The sequence below is a fragment of the Pseudochaenichthys georgianus genome, chromosome 7 (assembly GCF_902827115.2).
Source record: "Pseudochaenichthys georgianus chromosome 7, fPseGeo1.2, whole genome shotgun sequence".
Taxonomy (NCBI): domain Eukaryota; kingdom Metazoa; phylum Chordata; class Actinopteri; order Perciformes; family Channichthyidae; genus Pseudochaenichthys; species Pseudochaenichthys georgianus.
Window position 1 is genome coordinate 33,762,836 of NC_047509.1, and position 13,982 is coordinate 33,776,817.

At 40.7% G+C, this 13,982-nt stretch overlaps 1 protein-coding gene across 2 annotated transcripts in view; it reads left to right on the forward strand.

The window, feature by feature from the left end:
• The window catches only part of chchd6a (coiled-coil-helix-coiled-coil-helix domain containing 6a), a 123,309-nt gene extending 109,535 nt beyond the window's left edge, over window positions 1-13,774 (forward strand). For both annotated transcript variants that reach the window (XM_071203638.1, XM_071203639.1), the window contains one exon: window positions 13,119-13,774. In XM_071203638.1, the coding sequence (XP_071059739.1) occupies window positions 13,119-13,142 (24 nt within the window). In that variant the 3' untranslated portion in view covers window positions 13,143-13,774. The remainder of the gene's footprint in view (window positions 1-13,118) is intronic.
• The last annotated feature ends 208 nt before the right edge of the window (window positions 13,775-13,982 follow it).

The window sequence follows — 13,982 nt, forward strand, 5'->3', positions numbered from 1 at the left end:
CAATACAAATGGTGTGTGTGTGTGTGTGTGTGTGTGTGTGTGTGTGTGTGTGTGTGTGTGTGTGTGTGTGTGTGTGTGTGTGTGTGTGTGTGTGTGTGTGTGTGTGTGTGTGTGTGTGTGTGTGTGTGTGTGTGTGTGTGTGTGTGTGTGTGTGTGTGTGTGTGTGTGTGTGTGTGTGTGTGTGTGTGTGTGTGTGTGTGTGTGTGTGTGTGTGAGCTATGTGCAACTCAAGGCATATGCTCGAACGGGAGCTGCCTGGACGCTGCAATCATGTTGCGCACTATCTGAGCTGAGTGTGTTGACTTTTCGTACAATGTCCCACTGTCTGGCTTCCTGCATAAAGTCAAGTGCTCGGCGCAGTTGTGGCGAAATGTCCCTCCTCTGTTTTCATTTAAACAGCTCCTTATATCCGTTAGCGCAGCTAGCTAGCACCAGATGCTAACAATAACAATGCACGTAAGGTCTCTCTCCTCGCTCGCTCCGGGCCACACATACACACACCCTCCCGGTCCTCCCGATGGCCAGTCGGTGCCTGCCGGTGTGTGCCGGTGTGTGTGTCAGGGTTTCCGCTAGGATTTTTTCTCACCGGTCAAATGTCCGGGCAGAATTTATTTTACCGGACCAATTTGAAACATACCGGTCATATTTCAATAATAATAAGAGTTGTGTAGCAGAGTTGCCGTTAGCAGGTTATTACCGGACTATGAGCAGATATGCTTCAGTTTAAAACTCAGTTCACGGGGCTCATTTTTATATTGCTTCAGTTTATAATCGTAACAGATCGAAAAATTCAGATTCATTTTTCAATAAATGATTCCACAAACAACAAACAACATAATTATTACATTCAAACAAACTACTTGTAGTAGATAACGTACATTATTCAAAAGTTTACATTACATTTGAATAATAACACGGGAGAAACGGAGCCTCTCTTTTCCCCTCTCCCTCCCTCTCTCTCCTGACAGCACGTCAGTTTCTCAAGCAGCTCGCTAAACAGAGGGCGGGGCTTCAGGTGATTATGCAGAGCTGCGTGTCTCGGTCAGACTCAGCAGCTGATCTGATCTCTCTCTCTCGTCCGGTTATACTTCACTCGCGTTTATGTCCATATCGCTCAGACCCAGCTCTCCTGATCGGCCTTTATAGAGAGCACCGATCAAACTATTAAGAGTGAATATCGGCCGATAATGACCCGCGGCCGATCGATCGGAGCCTCCCTAATTATTACCAGACATGTTGACCGGCAGGTTTTGAATTTACCGGTTTTTAATAAATTTTACCAGCTAAAAACCGGTAATTACCGGCTAACGGAAACCCTGATGTGTGTGTGTTGGATCGTTGGAGCTATGTGCAACTCAAGGCATATGCTCGAACGGGAGCTGCCTGGACGCTGCAATCATGTTGCTGCAATCATGAGTGTGCTGACTTCTCCTACAATGTCCCGCTGTCTGCTTCCTGCATCAAGTCAAGTGCTCGGCGCAGTTGTGGCGAAATGTCGCTCCTCTGTTTTCATTTAAACAGCTCCGTATATCCGTTAGCGCAGCTAGCTAGCACCAGATGCTAACAACAACAATGCACGTAAGGTCTCTCTCTCACTCGCTCGGGCCACACACACACACACACACACACACACGGTCCTCCCGATGGCCAGTCGGTGCCTGCCGCTGAGCGTGGAAGTGTGGTCTGCCACAAGCAGGCGGCAGGAGCGGGGCTGTCAGCAGATGGTATTTTAAACTCCATGCTCTCTGAAACTACGCGGCGGCCGAGGAAAAAAAATACACATGCGTTAATCGCGTTAAAATAATTAGTGGCGTTAATTTTTTTTTGTTAACGCGTTATTAACGCGTTAACTTGACAGCCCTAATTATAATGTATTGTATTATTAAGTAATATCATACAGTAACCCCATTATAGCAGATGCCACATTGAATGGATGAACACATAATAATTACAACAGAGTATTTCTAAATACAAGTTGTAAAAATACTTATATGTATTTAATATTAACCCTTTGGAGTCGACCGTCACGCCGGCGTGATCAGATCACATGACCTGTTCAAGCCAGTGCCGCATACAAACAACAGTTTTTATGTAAAAGACCCAGTAAACACGGAGATACGATGATATAAAGTTAATACATTTCAAAAGTATGAAAAATGGAAGCACATATTTGAATATCTTCGCCGTATTTGATCATTTTACGAAACAGAAAATACTGGAGACTGTAGATCCTGCTCAACAGGATGTATATGTGTATTTCTGTCAAAAGTACTGGCTTGAAACTATATGCCAGTCTTTGTTTCATGCAAAAAGACCCAATAAACACGGACATACGATGATATGAAGTTAATACAGATATATTTTAGAAGTATGAATAATGGAAGCACATATTTTAATATCTTCGCCGTATTTTATCATTTTACGAAACTGAAAATACTGGAAAAAGTAGATTCTGCTCAACAGGGTGTATTTACCATGGAGGGGGTGAGGTAATCAGGTAAACGGAGTGATACGAAAAGAGACGAAGAGGGACGGCGGGAACCGAAGAGAGACGGCGGGAAATGGAGAGAGACGAAGATATACGAAGACAGGCGGCGGGAGACGAAGAGAGGCGGCGGGAGACTGCGATTGAAGTAAAGAGACAGACAAACATTGAGAATTTAGATATAGTTAGATAGATTTTGAGTTTTGAAGATTCAACTATGATGAAGAGAACTCTGAACGTGAGTCAAGCTTTAAGCTTGTTTTTTGACATGGAGGAGGAGGAATCTGTGATGTTGCCCTCTGTGTCGTAGTTGACAGAAACCGCTTTGAAGCGTGGCACAGATAAAGACAGAAAAAACTGATTTTGTACATAATTATAATTATATTTATAATAACACTTTTGCCTTATCAGAATGAAATCCCATGCTACCTCAATCAAACTTTCACATTATCATAGTGACATCCCATGTATATATTTCCAGCTTTTAAATGGTTTCGTTGTGTATGTTTGTGTTACCAGATATGAAAAATAATATCATTTTCAAAATCTGTTTTTACGTTTTTTTGTGATTTTGGGTCCAAAATGTTCATGTAGTAGAAGATCACTGCTCTAAACAAAGTCAAAAATCCTACATCCAAACAAAATAAATATAATTAATTGATGAATGATGAATACGTTAAGTCTAGTTCATTGTTTTTCACTTTTATTAAATGTTTGATATTTCCGGTGGAAATGGTGGACTATCGGACATTCAAAATGCAGCATATTTTCACTCTTACACACATATATTCTCCTTTTACATACATACATTTTCACTCTTACACACATATATTCTCCTTTTACATACATACATAGAGTTTTTATATGTTTAACTGCTATGCCTGTCATCTTTGCTCTATGTGTTTGTGTTGTCTCCTGGGTTCTGTAGTGCCCGGAGTGTGTCTTTTTATTTCCTCCCAAACCCCATCCCCTCAGGAAGCCTTTGCCTCCTGTCAGGTCATCATTGTAAATAAGAATTTGTTCTTAATTGATTTTCCTGGATAAATAAAGGTTCTACTACTACTACTACTACATACATTTTCACTCTCACACACGTATATATTTACACTCACACATTCATACATTTTGCTCTCATATTATCATATTTCAATGCACACATTCATATATTGTCACTCACACATGCATTTTGTTCTCATATTCATATAATGTAATGCTCATATTTATACATTTTGCTCTCATGCGAAATCTACTAAAACAAAGTATGTCATGGTGGTCAGCTGTTAAACACAAAAGTGTATCTTAAGGGCTGTAAATATAATAAGCCTGTTGTCAATTTTAGACACGGGCTTATTATAGTTACAGCCCTTAATAACATTCATTTTCTGGACTCAATGTGTGTCTTGGCCATTTTCTTTGTTCCAAGCAAACGAGTGCTTTTTGTTTTGAAATCACTTCCGCGACTTTCGCAGGCCTCCCCCCTCGCTCCACTGACCATTAGACCATTTAGTAAGGTAAAAAGCAAAAGGGCAAACACGCCTCTCAGACGCTCTTCCGTTTACTTTTTTAATAAAGAAAAACAGATGGTCCGTAGATACACGGACTCATATAGCCTATGTATGTATACTGTAAGGAGAATGTATGTGCGTGAGAGGACCAGTATGAATTACGGCATAGAAATATGCAAACACAAACCTACAGACTGGGGGATGGGAGATCACAGGAGTGGGGGGGGGAGAGCTGTGGAATGTGACCCTTGGGAGAATTCCTCCACACATTCCGATGGCCAATTCGTTTTAAACAAAGAGTTCGCAACACAGGACAGCATAGGCAACATGGGGGGTGGGGGCTGGTGAACGGGTCTGGTCAATGTTTGTAAACACAATCCCCAGGATGTGTCCTAATCAAACCAAAAGAGAAAATGCAGATATCATTCTCTCTCTCGACTCGCTGGTATCTTGAGCTGAGCACTCATTGGTGTTCATACTGCTCACAGGCTGGGCTGCTGTGTATATCTAGTGTATTCATACTGTACCCCTCCTCACTGTTTATCAGAGGTGGGACCAAGTCATTGTTTTGCAAGTCCAAGTCAAGTCTCAAGTCTTTGCGCTCAAGTCCGAGTCAAGTCTCAAGTCTTTGCGCTCAAGTCCAAGTCAAGTCTCAAGTCAGGTTGGGCAAGTTCAAGTCAAGTCCAAGTCCTAAACTTTGACAAAACGAGTCATAAACAAGTCATTATGTGTTTTTCACCAAATGTAATGACATCGATCAACAGAATAATACTTAATAATCAAACTGCTCTTTATTAGTCACATTAATAATTTAATAATCAATTTTCTCTCTGCTGGTAAAGTAACGTGTTTTTTTCTATTTTAAGAGGGAACAATAAGGTAAGGCTACCGTGGCGGTTTGATTCAGAAGGAGTTTAATGTATAAAATCCCTGATGTTGAGGTGACCAGAATGTTTATTTCCACTGTGTACAACATGTTATAAGGGACCCACAATCTATCTCTATGCAAGGGATAATGTGCAGCCAGGCGTCTCTATGGGGAAGAGAACACCGGCATCTAGATCCCTCTGCAGGTGGTACTTTAACTATATTTTGATGCTAATACTTTTGTACTTTTACTTGTAACATTTTGAATGCAGGACTTTTTATTGTAACCGAGTATTCCTACACTCTGGTACTTTTGTACTCAAGTACAAGATCTGAAATTCTCCCACCTCTGACAGTAAATCCTGAGTGGTTACCAAAATAAAGGTACAAATCCTGCACTCAGCTTTGCTCTCTCCAATATCATTGAAATGCAACCAGATGCTGCTTATTTTTTCGGTTTTCGCTAATTTCTTGACTTTTTCCGACGCACTTGCATTTAAATCCGTCTCCCCGTCGCTCTGTGCAGCTGGCCTGTACCACTACACCTGCTGTGCCCCCCACCCTTCTTTCACATAATGGTATGATCCTAGTGTGTCCTCGCATATGATTGGCCGCATGGTGGCCCAGCTAAATAAAGTCCCGCCCCTGCCTGCAAGGATTCTCAGCAAGAGTAGGAGCGGCTGAAGATTCTGCTCTCCCCAACGGGAGTCTGCTCTTCTAGCGGCAGCTCGCGATCGGCGTGTTGGAGACCTCTGAATTAAATTATTCAAGTCACCTCAAATCAGAAGGCTCAAGTCCAAGTCAAGTCCCGAGTCATTGGTGTTCAAGTCCAAGTCGAGTCGCAAGTGTTTTGTGATTTTGTCAAGTCGAGTCCCAAGTCATCAAATTGGTGAATCGAGTCTGATTCGAGTCCAAGTCATGTGACTCGAGTCCACACCTCTGCTGTTTATTCATCATTCAACCATTTACACCTTCCTTTTTTCCCATCAAGAGGTTGAAAAAGATTGAGTCCTATGTTTCCAATTGGTTCCCAAATCTGAACATTGACCAGTGGGATAAGATCAGGAGCCGGGTAAATGAGAGACTGAGGAGCCCCCGAAAAAACAGATCCCGAAATAGGCCTACAGTATGGTGTCTGTTATGTCAGTTATTTTAAATAAAACGTTGAAAACTGAACTTGAAAATTGTTTCCTCTTTTTATTTTATTTATCATTTTCGGGGCGGGGAGACGTGGGGAGACGTGTGTGATTAAAAATGTATTTACAGAAATGTAAAGTGATCTAACTAAGTTCTATTCATATTCTTGACGGGAAGAGCCGTGTAAATGGGTGGACATATATGCATTTGAAAAGCAATATAAATCACACAGTTATTATACAATAGGCTATAAAAGCACCATCGATAACCATTACCTTTATCCAATTCAAACTTTGGACGGGAAAAAAGGAAGGTGTACATGGTTGGGCTGTACTGTAGGCCTACTGTACACATACAAAGGCCATTCAAGCTAGAGTTCTTCTGGAAATGTTCAGGCCAGAGTCCTGCATCGGGTGACCCGCGGGTGGTAATTTTTCAAACGCTTTTTTCCGGGTTCGGTTCTAGGTAAAACAAAAGATGATGCGGGTCGGGTCGCGGGTATTGCATAATAAATATATTAAAATAATAATAATTTAGTTTAATGTTTAAATCCTCAGACTTCTCCCCCGCGGGACCGTGCATAATCATAACCTCTGCAGCACATCAATCTGCTGCTGTGCGCGCCACATTCGAAATGGCTGAGGTGAAGCTCTCTAGTGGCATCTACAGCATTTTCAATAACACTTCCTCAAGAGCGAAATCCAATGTCTGGGAGGCTTTTGGTGTCATCCTAGATCAGGGGTCTTCAACTAAAATTCAACGAGGTCCAGTTAGAGAAAATCTCCCCATGCAAAGGTCCGGAACATCAAAATGTCTAACTTGCTTCATGAATTAGTGTGATATATATTGAAGTGACCTGTAGCTTTATCAACGTCTGCATGTAATCAACAACTGACTGCCAATCAAATAAAGAAAGTACAATTCAAAAACAACAATATTTATTGTCAATTAACATTGAACTACACAGATATACAGTAAATACTGTGGATGTGTGTAATGTTCCTCTCGGGCTGCATTTAAAAATAAAATAGAGACAATAAATAAAATAGCTTTTGAAAATATGTGCATCTTAAAAGTGCTTAATTTTAGATAAATAAAATAAAGTGTAGCAGCAGCCTGAGAGTCCCTTTTTCTTTGTTAACCGTTTCACATCATGACTTAACAGTTTCAGACGATTATAGAACAATATCAGTCTTTACACTGTTATGCTGTGTTCGTTATTCTCGCGTCCAGGTAAGAAGCTTAAAAAGGAGACTAAATGGAGTCTCTGAGAAGGTTCAAAATTGGTACTTGAATTAATAAAAAATGCGGTAATGTTACAAGCAGGATATTGTTCTGTTAGGAGAGAAAGTCTGCAGCTTCCTCTCCCTGTGATGGCCGTGCAGAAGAGAGCTTACAAGCATTCGTCCTTCCCGCTTTGGCTGTTCGCTGTTCGCTCCTCCTCTCTGGGAGCTGTAGTGACGTAGGGGACTTCCCCCCTCGTTCTCCTGTGTCCGATATCGCGTTAAACAGAGGATTTCGACATTTTACATTCATTGCTTACTTCCACATGCCTTTTCTCCTCCTTATCTCTTTCATAACTTTATATGTACTAATGGGCGGTAGTCCCGGATGTCGTCATGAAGGATTTTCAGAATAAAAGCTTGGTATTGAGAACTTCCGGTTTTTTCCAGAATAGAATAGCATTTAAACTGACTGTATGTTTAAGGTACATTATGCCATAAAACATTGATTTTAATTTCTAACAACACATCATAACAATTTAACAGTTTTAAAGTTTCTCTTTCTTTCCCTCTTATATTGCAGGACCCTCACTCACTTTTTTTAAATTCAGTGTAAGAATTGAGCTCGAGCTTGTCCTGCCAGGAGTTTGTAAATCTGGGCCGACATGGAGTCAGGGCCATTCTCACACACATGCAGGTGCTCATTGGTTACAGTGATGCAAACACAGGTATGGTGAAAAAAGAGAGAACTATTCGAAGCAGAAAAAAAACAGCGTAATATACCATCTGACAAAGGCCTGTGCTATAATGCTTCAATTAACTGGTTATTCTTTATAATATACTCAGATCAATAGGTGACAGAGATGTTAAGTTAAAAATCATGGGGTTTTATTATTATTTACAGCAGGGGTGGGGAACCTTTTTCCTTTCAATTTTTACAACATCCTCCGAGGGTCGTGCAAATTATTGAACTCAACCTCTGCTTAAAAAAACTAAAATCACAGCCCATTCATTTGGCCTTTCTTTCATGCTGTGCAAAGAAAAAGCAACCTCTTAATCCAGATATCTCACCATGACTCACGTATGCATGCATGTGGACGGTGTGGCATGACCACCGAAACAGAAAGATATGGACACAAGATGTGTGCCAATGTATTTAGTATCCTATCCATGTGAACATGATTTAAGTGGGAGGGGACCTAACCTCCTCTAGGGGGGTCCGGGGGCATGCTCCCCCGGGAAGATTATTTTTTTTTTTTACAATATTGAAGTTAAAAGCATCAATCTGGTACACTTTGAGAGCAACATTAAGAGATCTATGGATACATCTCTCAACACCCATATGAAACAGAACTGTAAGCATATTTTTCTTTTTGGATATTTTACAAATCACTCCCATTTTAAACTCTATTCTTGTTATTTTTAACAACTTTTTTGTTACTGTCATATAGTATTTTATACCTGTTTTTCATTTAGTCTCATTAATAACTATATTGATCATATCAAGGTGTGCCTTAACCTCACTGAGCTGAGGTTATTTGAGCCTCTCAGGAGAGAGCTCTCTTCCACCTGGTTGTAGAAAAGCGCTTTAAATTCGTTAGCATAGCTAGCTAACCAGATGCTAATAACAACAGATCGCCACTGTGCTTACAACTAAAGACACAGCCATGCAAACACTGCGGCATGTGTACGGCTCCTTATGGGTATTGCAATAGTTTAAGGGCTGGAGCGGCCCCGGTGCTCTCTGTCAGCACTCCTTTCAGACGAGACATACCACGTGAAGACACGTTACGCTCGTGTTGTGTTCAAGGAACCTGTCCTTGGCCAGGAAAAACAGGTACTCGCTTGTTTAATTATTTTTGCGGTCTAGATTTCTTCTTCTTTTTTGAAGTGAGAAGTTGTCCCCCCCCCCACACCCAAAACGAAAACTCTTCTGTTCTCCACGAATTACACGAGTCACCCAAATCAGCGTTAAAAAAGCGGGAGGAGCCGAAAAATCCCCTATTAATGTATTGATTATAGCTCCGGGTCCGTATAGGTCGGCGTCTGGGTCCGGATCCGGACCGCGATCCGCCTGTTGCCGACCCCTGTCCTAGATGGAGAAAATAACCAACATCCCATGCTTTTTGAGACAAATATGCAACTGCATGTGTTAATAATTGCACGTTTTCACTACTCATATATAGGCTAGGCTATGCAGGTTCGGGTCGGGTTGCGGATCTTGTGCCGACGGGTCGGATCGGGTTGCGGAACTAATTGGCAATATGTGCGGGGGGCGGGTTCGGTATTGGGCGGGAGCGGGTCTTGAAAATCAGACCCGTGCAGGACTCTGCATCAGGCACCTTCAAGTTAAACAATACTACAGTAAACAATTAACACAGTAGGCCTAAATTATGTGGATTAAACCACATTTATTTCATTAAAAATAAACAAAATATGATTTTGTTTGAATGATTAAATGTCATCAGGCACCTTCAAGTTAAACAATCAGGTGCACACTTTAATGTGCCGCCACCTCCGGACTCGGCTTGACTCGGTTTAAAGAATGCACAAATGTGTTTAATCGTTTATGTCAGATATGTACTAAGTAGCCTAAATACATTTGTTCCTGCTCAAGATTAGATTCAACTTTATTGTTATTGCACATATTGCAGGTACTGAGACAACGAAATGCAGTTTAGCTTCTAACCAGGGGTGCAACAAGCAGCGAAAAGTAATGTGCACAATACTACAGTAAACAATTAACACAGTAAATTATGTGGATTAAACCACATTTATTTCATTAAAAATAAACAAAATATGATTTTGTTTGAATGATTAAATGTAGGGTGAATTGCCCTAATGTGGGACATTTTTGCATTTCAGACTTCGGGAATATATTGCGATATGAAGCCGATACAATAAATCAAAATCCAGTACCATTCCGAAATCCCCAGTAATATTATACACTAATAATACAGTAAACTATTAACACTGTACATATTACAAAGAGATTATTTTTGTTGTTGTAAACTCACGTGGATTACATTTAGTGCATTCATTTCAACTCACGTGAGGATGATGATTGAAAATCGTTTGTTTGAGCCTGGATGCATTTCCTGATCTAAAAACATAGCGATGGTTTTGTACTTACGCCAACGTGAATTAAACATTATTTTGTTAAATAAAAACATGGTGATGTTTAGTAAATGATTACATGTCTCTTATTTAGCACAGAATATGATCCTATCCATGACATATGGATCTTAACAAATATCCGCTATATCAGATACCTGTAGATCAGCTGTTTATTTCACATGAGTGTGAGTGTGGCAGCTTTTCACGGCTCCCCCTGGTGGATCCATGATCCATTGCAGCTGGTTTCATTATAATTAAATGTATTTATCAAGGGGGCGTTTCAAGTCCTAGGGGGGGGGGGGTTTCCTTTTCAGCAGGGGCCCACCCCGTGCCGATCACGGACCTGCACGGGTAGGCGTCTGAAATAAAGCGCTACATCTGTACAAGTTGGGTATTTTCGACACAGTGGTGGCTCTGGAAGGCAATTCATAAGTGCAGTCGTTGGATGCGACCCGACTTATATCACGCAGCCCCTCGTCCTCCACAATGTTAATTGGCCTGCAAGCTGTCGCCACCCATTTTGCGATCTTTGTTGAAAGTTTGCTGCTCGTAGACGTGTCCAGGCGTCTCCCCCGCACACTTTCAAGTGTGGTTTGCTGCAAGCGGGCGGCAGGAGTGGGGCTGTCTGCATCAGCGGGGCTGTCGGCATCAGCAGTGTGCTTGGATTGTATAGATGGTATTTTAAACTCGATGCGCTCTGAAACTACGGGGCGGCCGAGGACAAAATATGCACATGCGTTAATCGCGTTAAGATAATAATAATATAATATTTTTAAGTTAACACGTTATTAGCTGGCCGGCTCTGTTGTGATTGGTCAACCGCTAACAGATGTCCCACCCCTTAGCCTATCACGTAAAATGAGTGGAGGGCTAGCTAATAGAAGCGTGAGTGTTACATAGTGAAGTAATTATGTTACAGGAGTAAACAAAGCAGTCCAATCGAGGTGTTTTAGGCAGGAGGGGGGGTGTCTTGGAGAGAAACTCTGTCTGGCGTCAATTTTGGGACTTTACACACCATTTTCATCCACAAAAACCCATATAACACATTAAAGGGAAAGGGAAAGTCCCGTAATCCTAATCGGGCCTATTTAATACATGATTTTTCACCAGCTTGTATAAATCCAGTATGTGTTTTATTGTTATTTTTATTTGGAATAATAATGACACTATGTTGACGCATTTCCACCTGTTACTTGCATGATCCTTCCTTAAGGGTATCGGCACTAATGACGGCGCACTTTGCAAACACTCACTAGAAATACTATTAAAAACTGCCACTTCAGCCTTGTGCAGCTGTCCAATAAAAAAACTGCATATGTCTGAAGCTGAATGCGTCACATCTGCATTTAAAATAATCCAATGCAATAGTCAGGGTCAAGTCTTCCTGTGGTAATCAGCTTTTATAATTGTAGCTAGTAGCCATCCGGTTGTCTCCCTTAGAAAATATAATAAATAACTACCAAGGCTTCAAAGAGTGTATCAATCTTCTCAATGAAGGCCAATTACCTACCATTTAACACCTCTCCATACACTGCTATTGAGACCATCTCACTTAAAAGGTACTGTATATCACCAGCTTTTATTGATCATGTTGATAGGTTGCACTCAAGGTTATAAGAATTGGACTAAATGGTGGTGAAGCTCTATTCAATTGGCTAGTTATCACCTTTGCCCGATTCGTGTATTATCTTGCCAGGATTTCAAGGTTTTAATTGATCCTAGTTGCCTGATTGTAGGCCTTTCCCAGTATTTGAGACGAAATTGCGCAATGTAGCTTGGAATCCTTATTGTCAGACCTGTCGTCTTCTCACAGGGACACGAGACGCTCAGGTTTCAAGGACCTCATTGGTCTTTGGGTGAAAGATGCAGGTTGCACTACTTGGATTGAGTGAAAGGCAACAGGCACTGAATGATAGAAAAACAAACAAGCATGATGGAAGATACCTTGTTAATGGGAATCTTTCCAATCAAACATCCAAATTGGTCTCGATAATCCTGTATTGGTTTGCGTCTATGAAAGGTGAAAGGTTATTGTGTGAATATCTTTCCAAAATCAAACTGCACATCATGATAAACAATAAATACTATGATATGCTACCTCTACAAATCATGATATGTGAATTGTATTACCTAGGCGAATCGTCTTCAATTAGGACATATGAGAAAGTCTATATGCGTTTGCTGGGATAACACTTATTAAGAGCTGTAGGATTGGCTGTTTGATGCCACTCACTTGAGTTTATATATTTCCCTTCATTCTACCACATTGAAAACTTTGCTGTTGTTAAACATACCCAACATATACAAAGTAATGTAACCACATGATTAATCAAGGCCTGGCTATCAGATTGTATGTGTTTAAAATGTAAAGTAGAACTAAATGGCCTAAACTTGAAGTGCATTGGACAAAATACACAATATATGGGAAGAAAAATGGCCTTATTTGTTTCTTAGATAAAATATGTAACACATCATTAAAGACATACCAAGACAAAGGACACATCTTTGTCTTCTCGTAGGTGCAATTTGTCCCAACATGAGAAAGCCAGTGAACTATCGATGTAGAGCTGAGGCACATCTTTCAGCAGGTTCACTTCCATCACTGAGATAATTAACCCTACTATTAGCAGCTCTGACCTTTCACTTCTGCTCTGTTAAAGCTGGGAAAGTGTGCCGAAAACACGGACAGTCCTTTCACCGGAGAGCATGTAAAAGGTCGGAGGGTGTGGCCGATGTGCAGATGGACTAACTCTCGGTTCTTTCTTCTTCTTTTTTTTCTCTTAGAACCTGCTGGTCAATCACGGATGAAGAGTGGCAGGAAAAGGGTAAAAGTGTTATTGACGTAGGCTTTCACTTTGGCACTAGGAGCTGCACTTGTCGCTTTCCTGTTTGGAATTATGAGAGAGATTTGCTGTTAGCATGCCATGTTTTAAAAGAAAAAAGTTCTTATTATGCTATTTATCTGCGGTATCATCTGGTAAAGTTGCTTTATTATTCTGCACTGTTATATTCTGCAGGGAAAGCTTTTCGAAAGAGAAATGAGTGAGTATTAGATTTATGGTCGGAGTCGGTACACTTTCTATTCAGTCATTCACAAGATCAGCGGAAGTATTTCTGAGATTTGTGCTGTGAAGATCATTCAGGGTCAACGCTCCATCATCTGAATGTGAGATTCAGTTTTCGTCCAAACCTCTGCTTCCTTTGTCGGTATGAAAAGGAAGGAAATCATTTCAGGTGTGAGATGAAGAGTGCATAGGGACCGTCCTTGTTTCGATTTTTGACTGAAAAAGAAGAACTGATTCGGTTTTATGGCTTTTGAGTTTGTTGGTTTTATATTTTTTTAACAACACAGGAATAAGCTCAGGTAATCTTGGCCATGACTTAAATCCACCAAACCTGTGATGTATTGTATGATTTTATTAAACCATTCATATCCGGTACAGTATGTGTCTAAAGTTCTTTCTTTCACACTATATTTCCCCTTATATGTATACTTACACTTAATTTTTTAAGTTGTTTCCTTTTTGTAAAAATCAAGTATAATTGGTGTTTATCTTTTGATTACTAAAGAGCAATGAACATACCTACATGTACCTCAAAACTCTCACCTAACCTATGCTAATTTGTATGGCACAGGTTGAGTAGTTC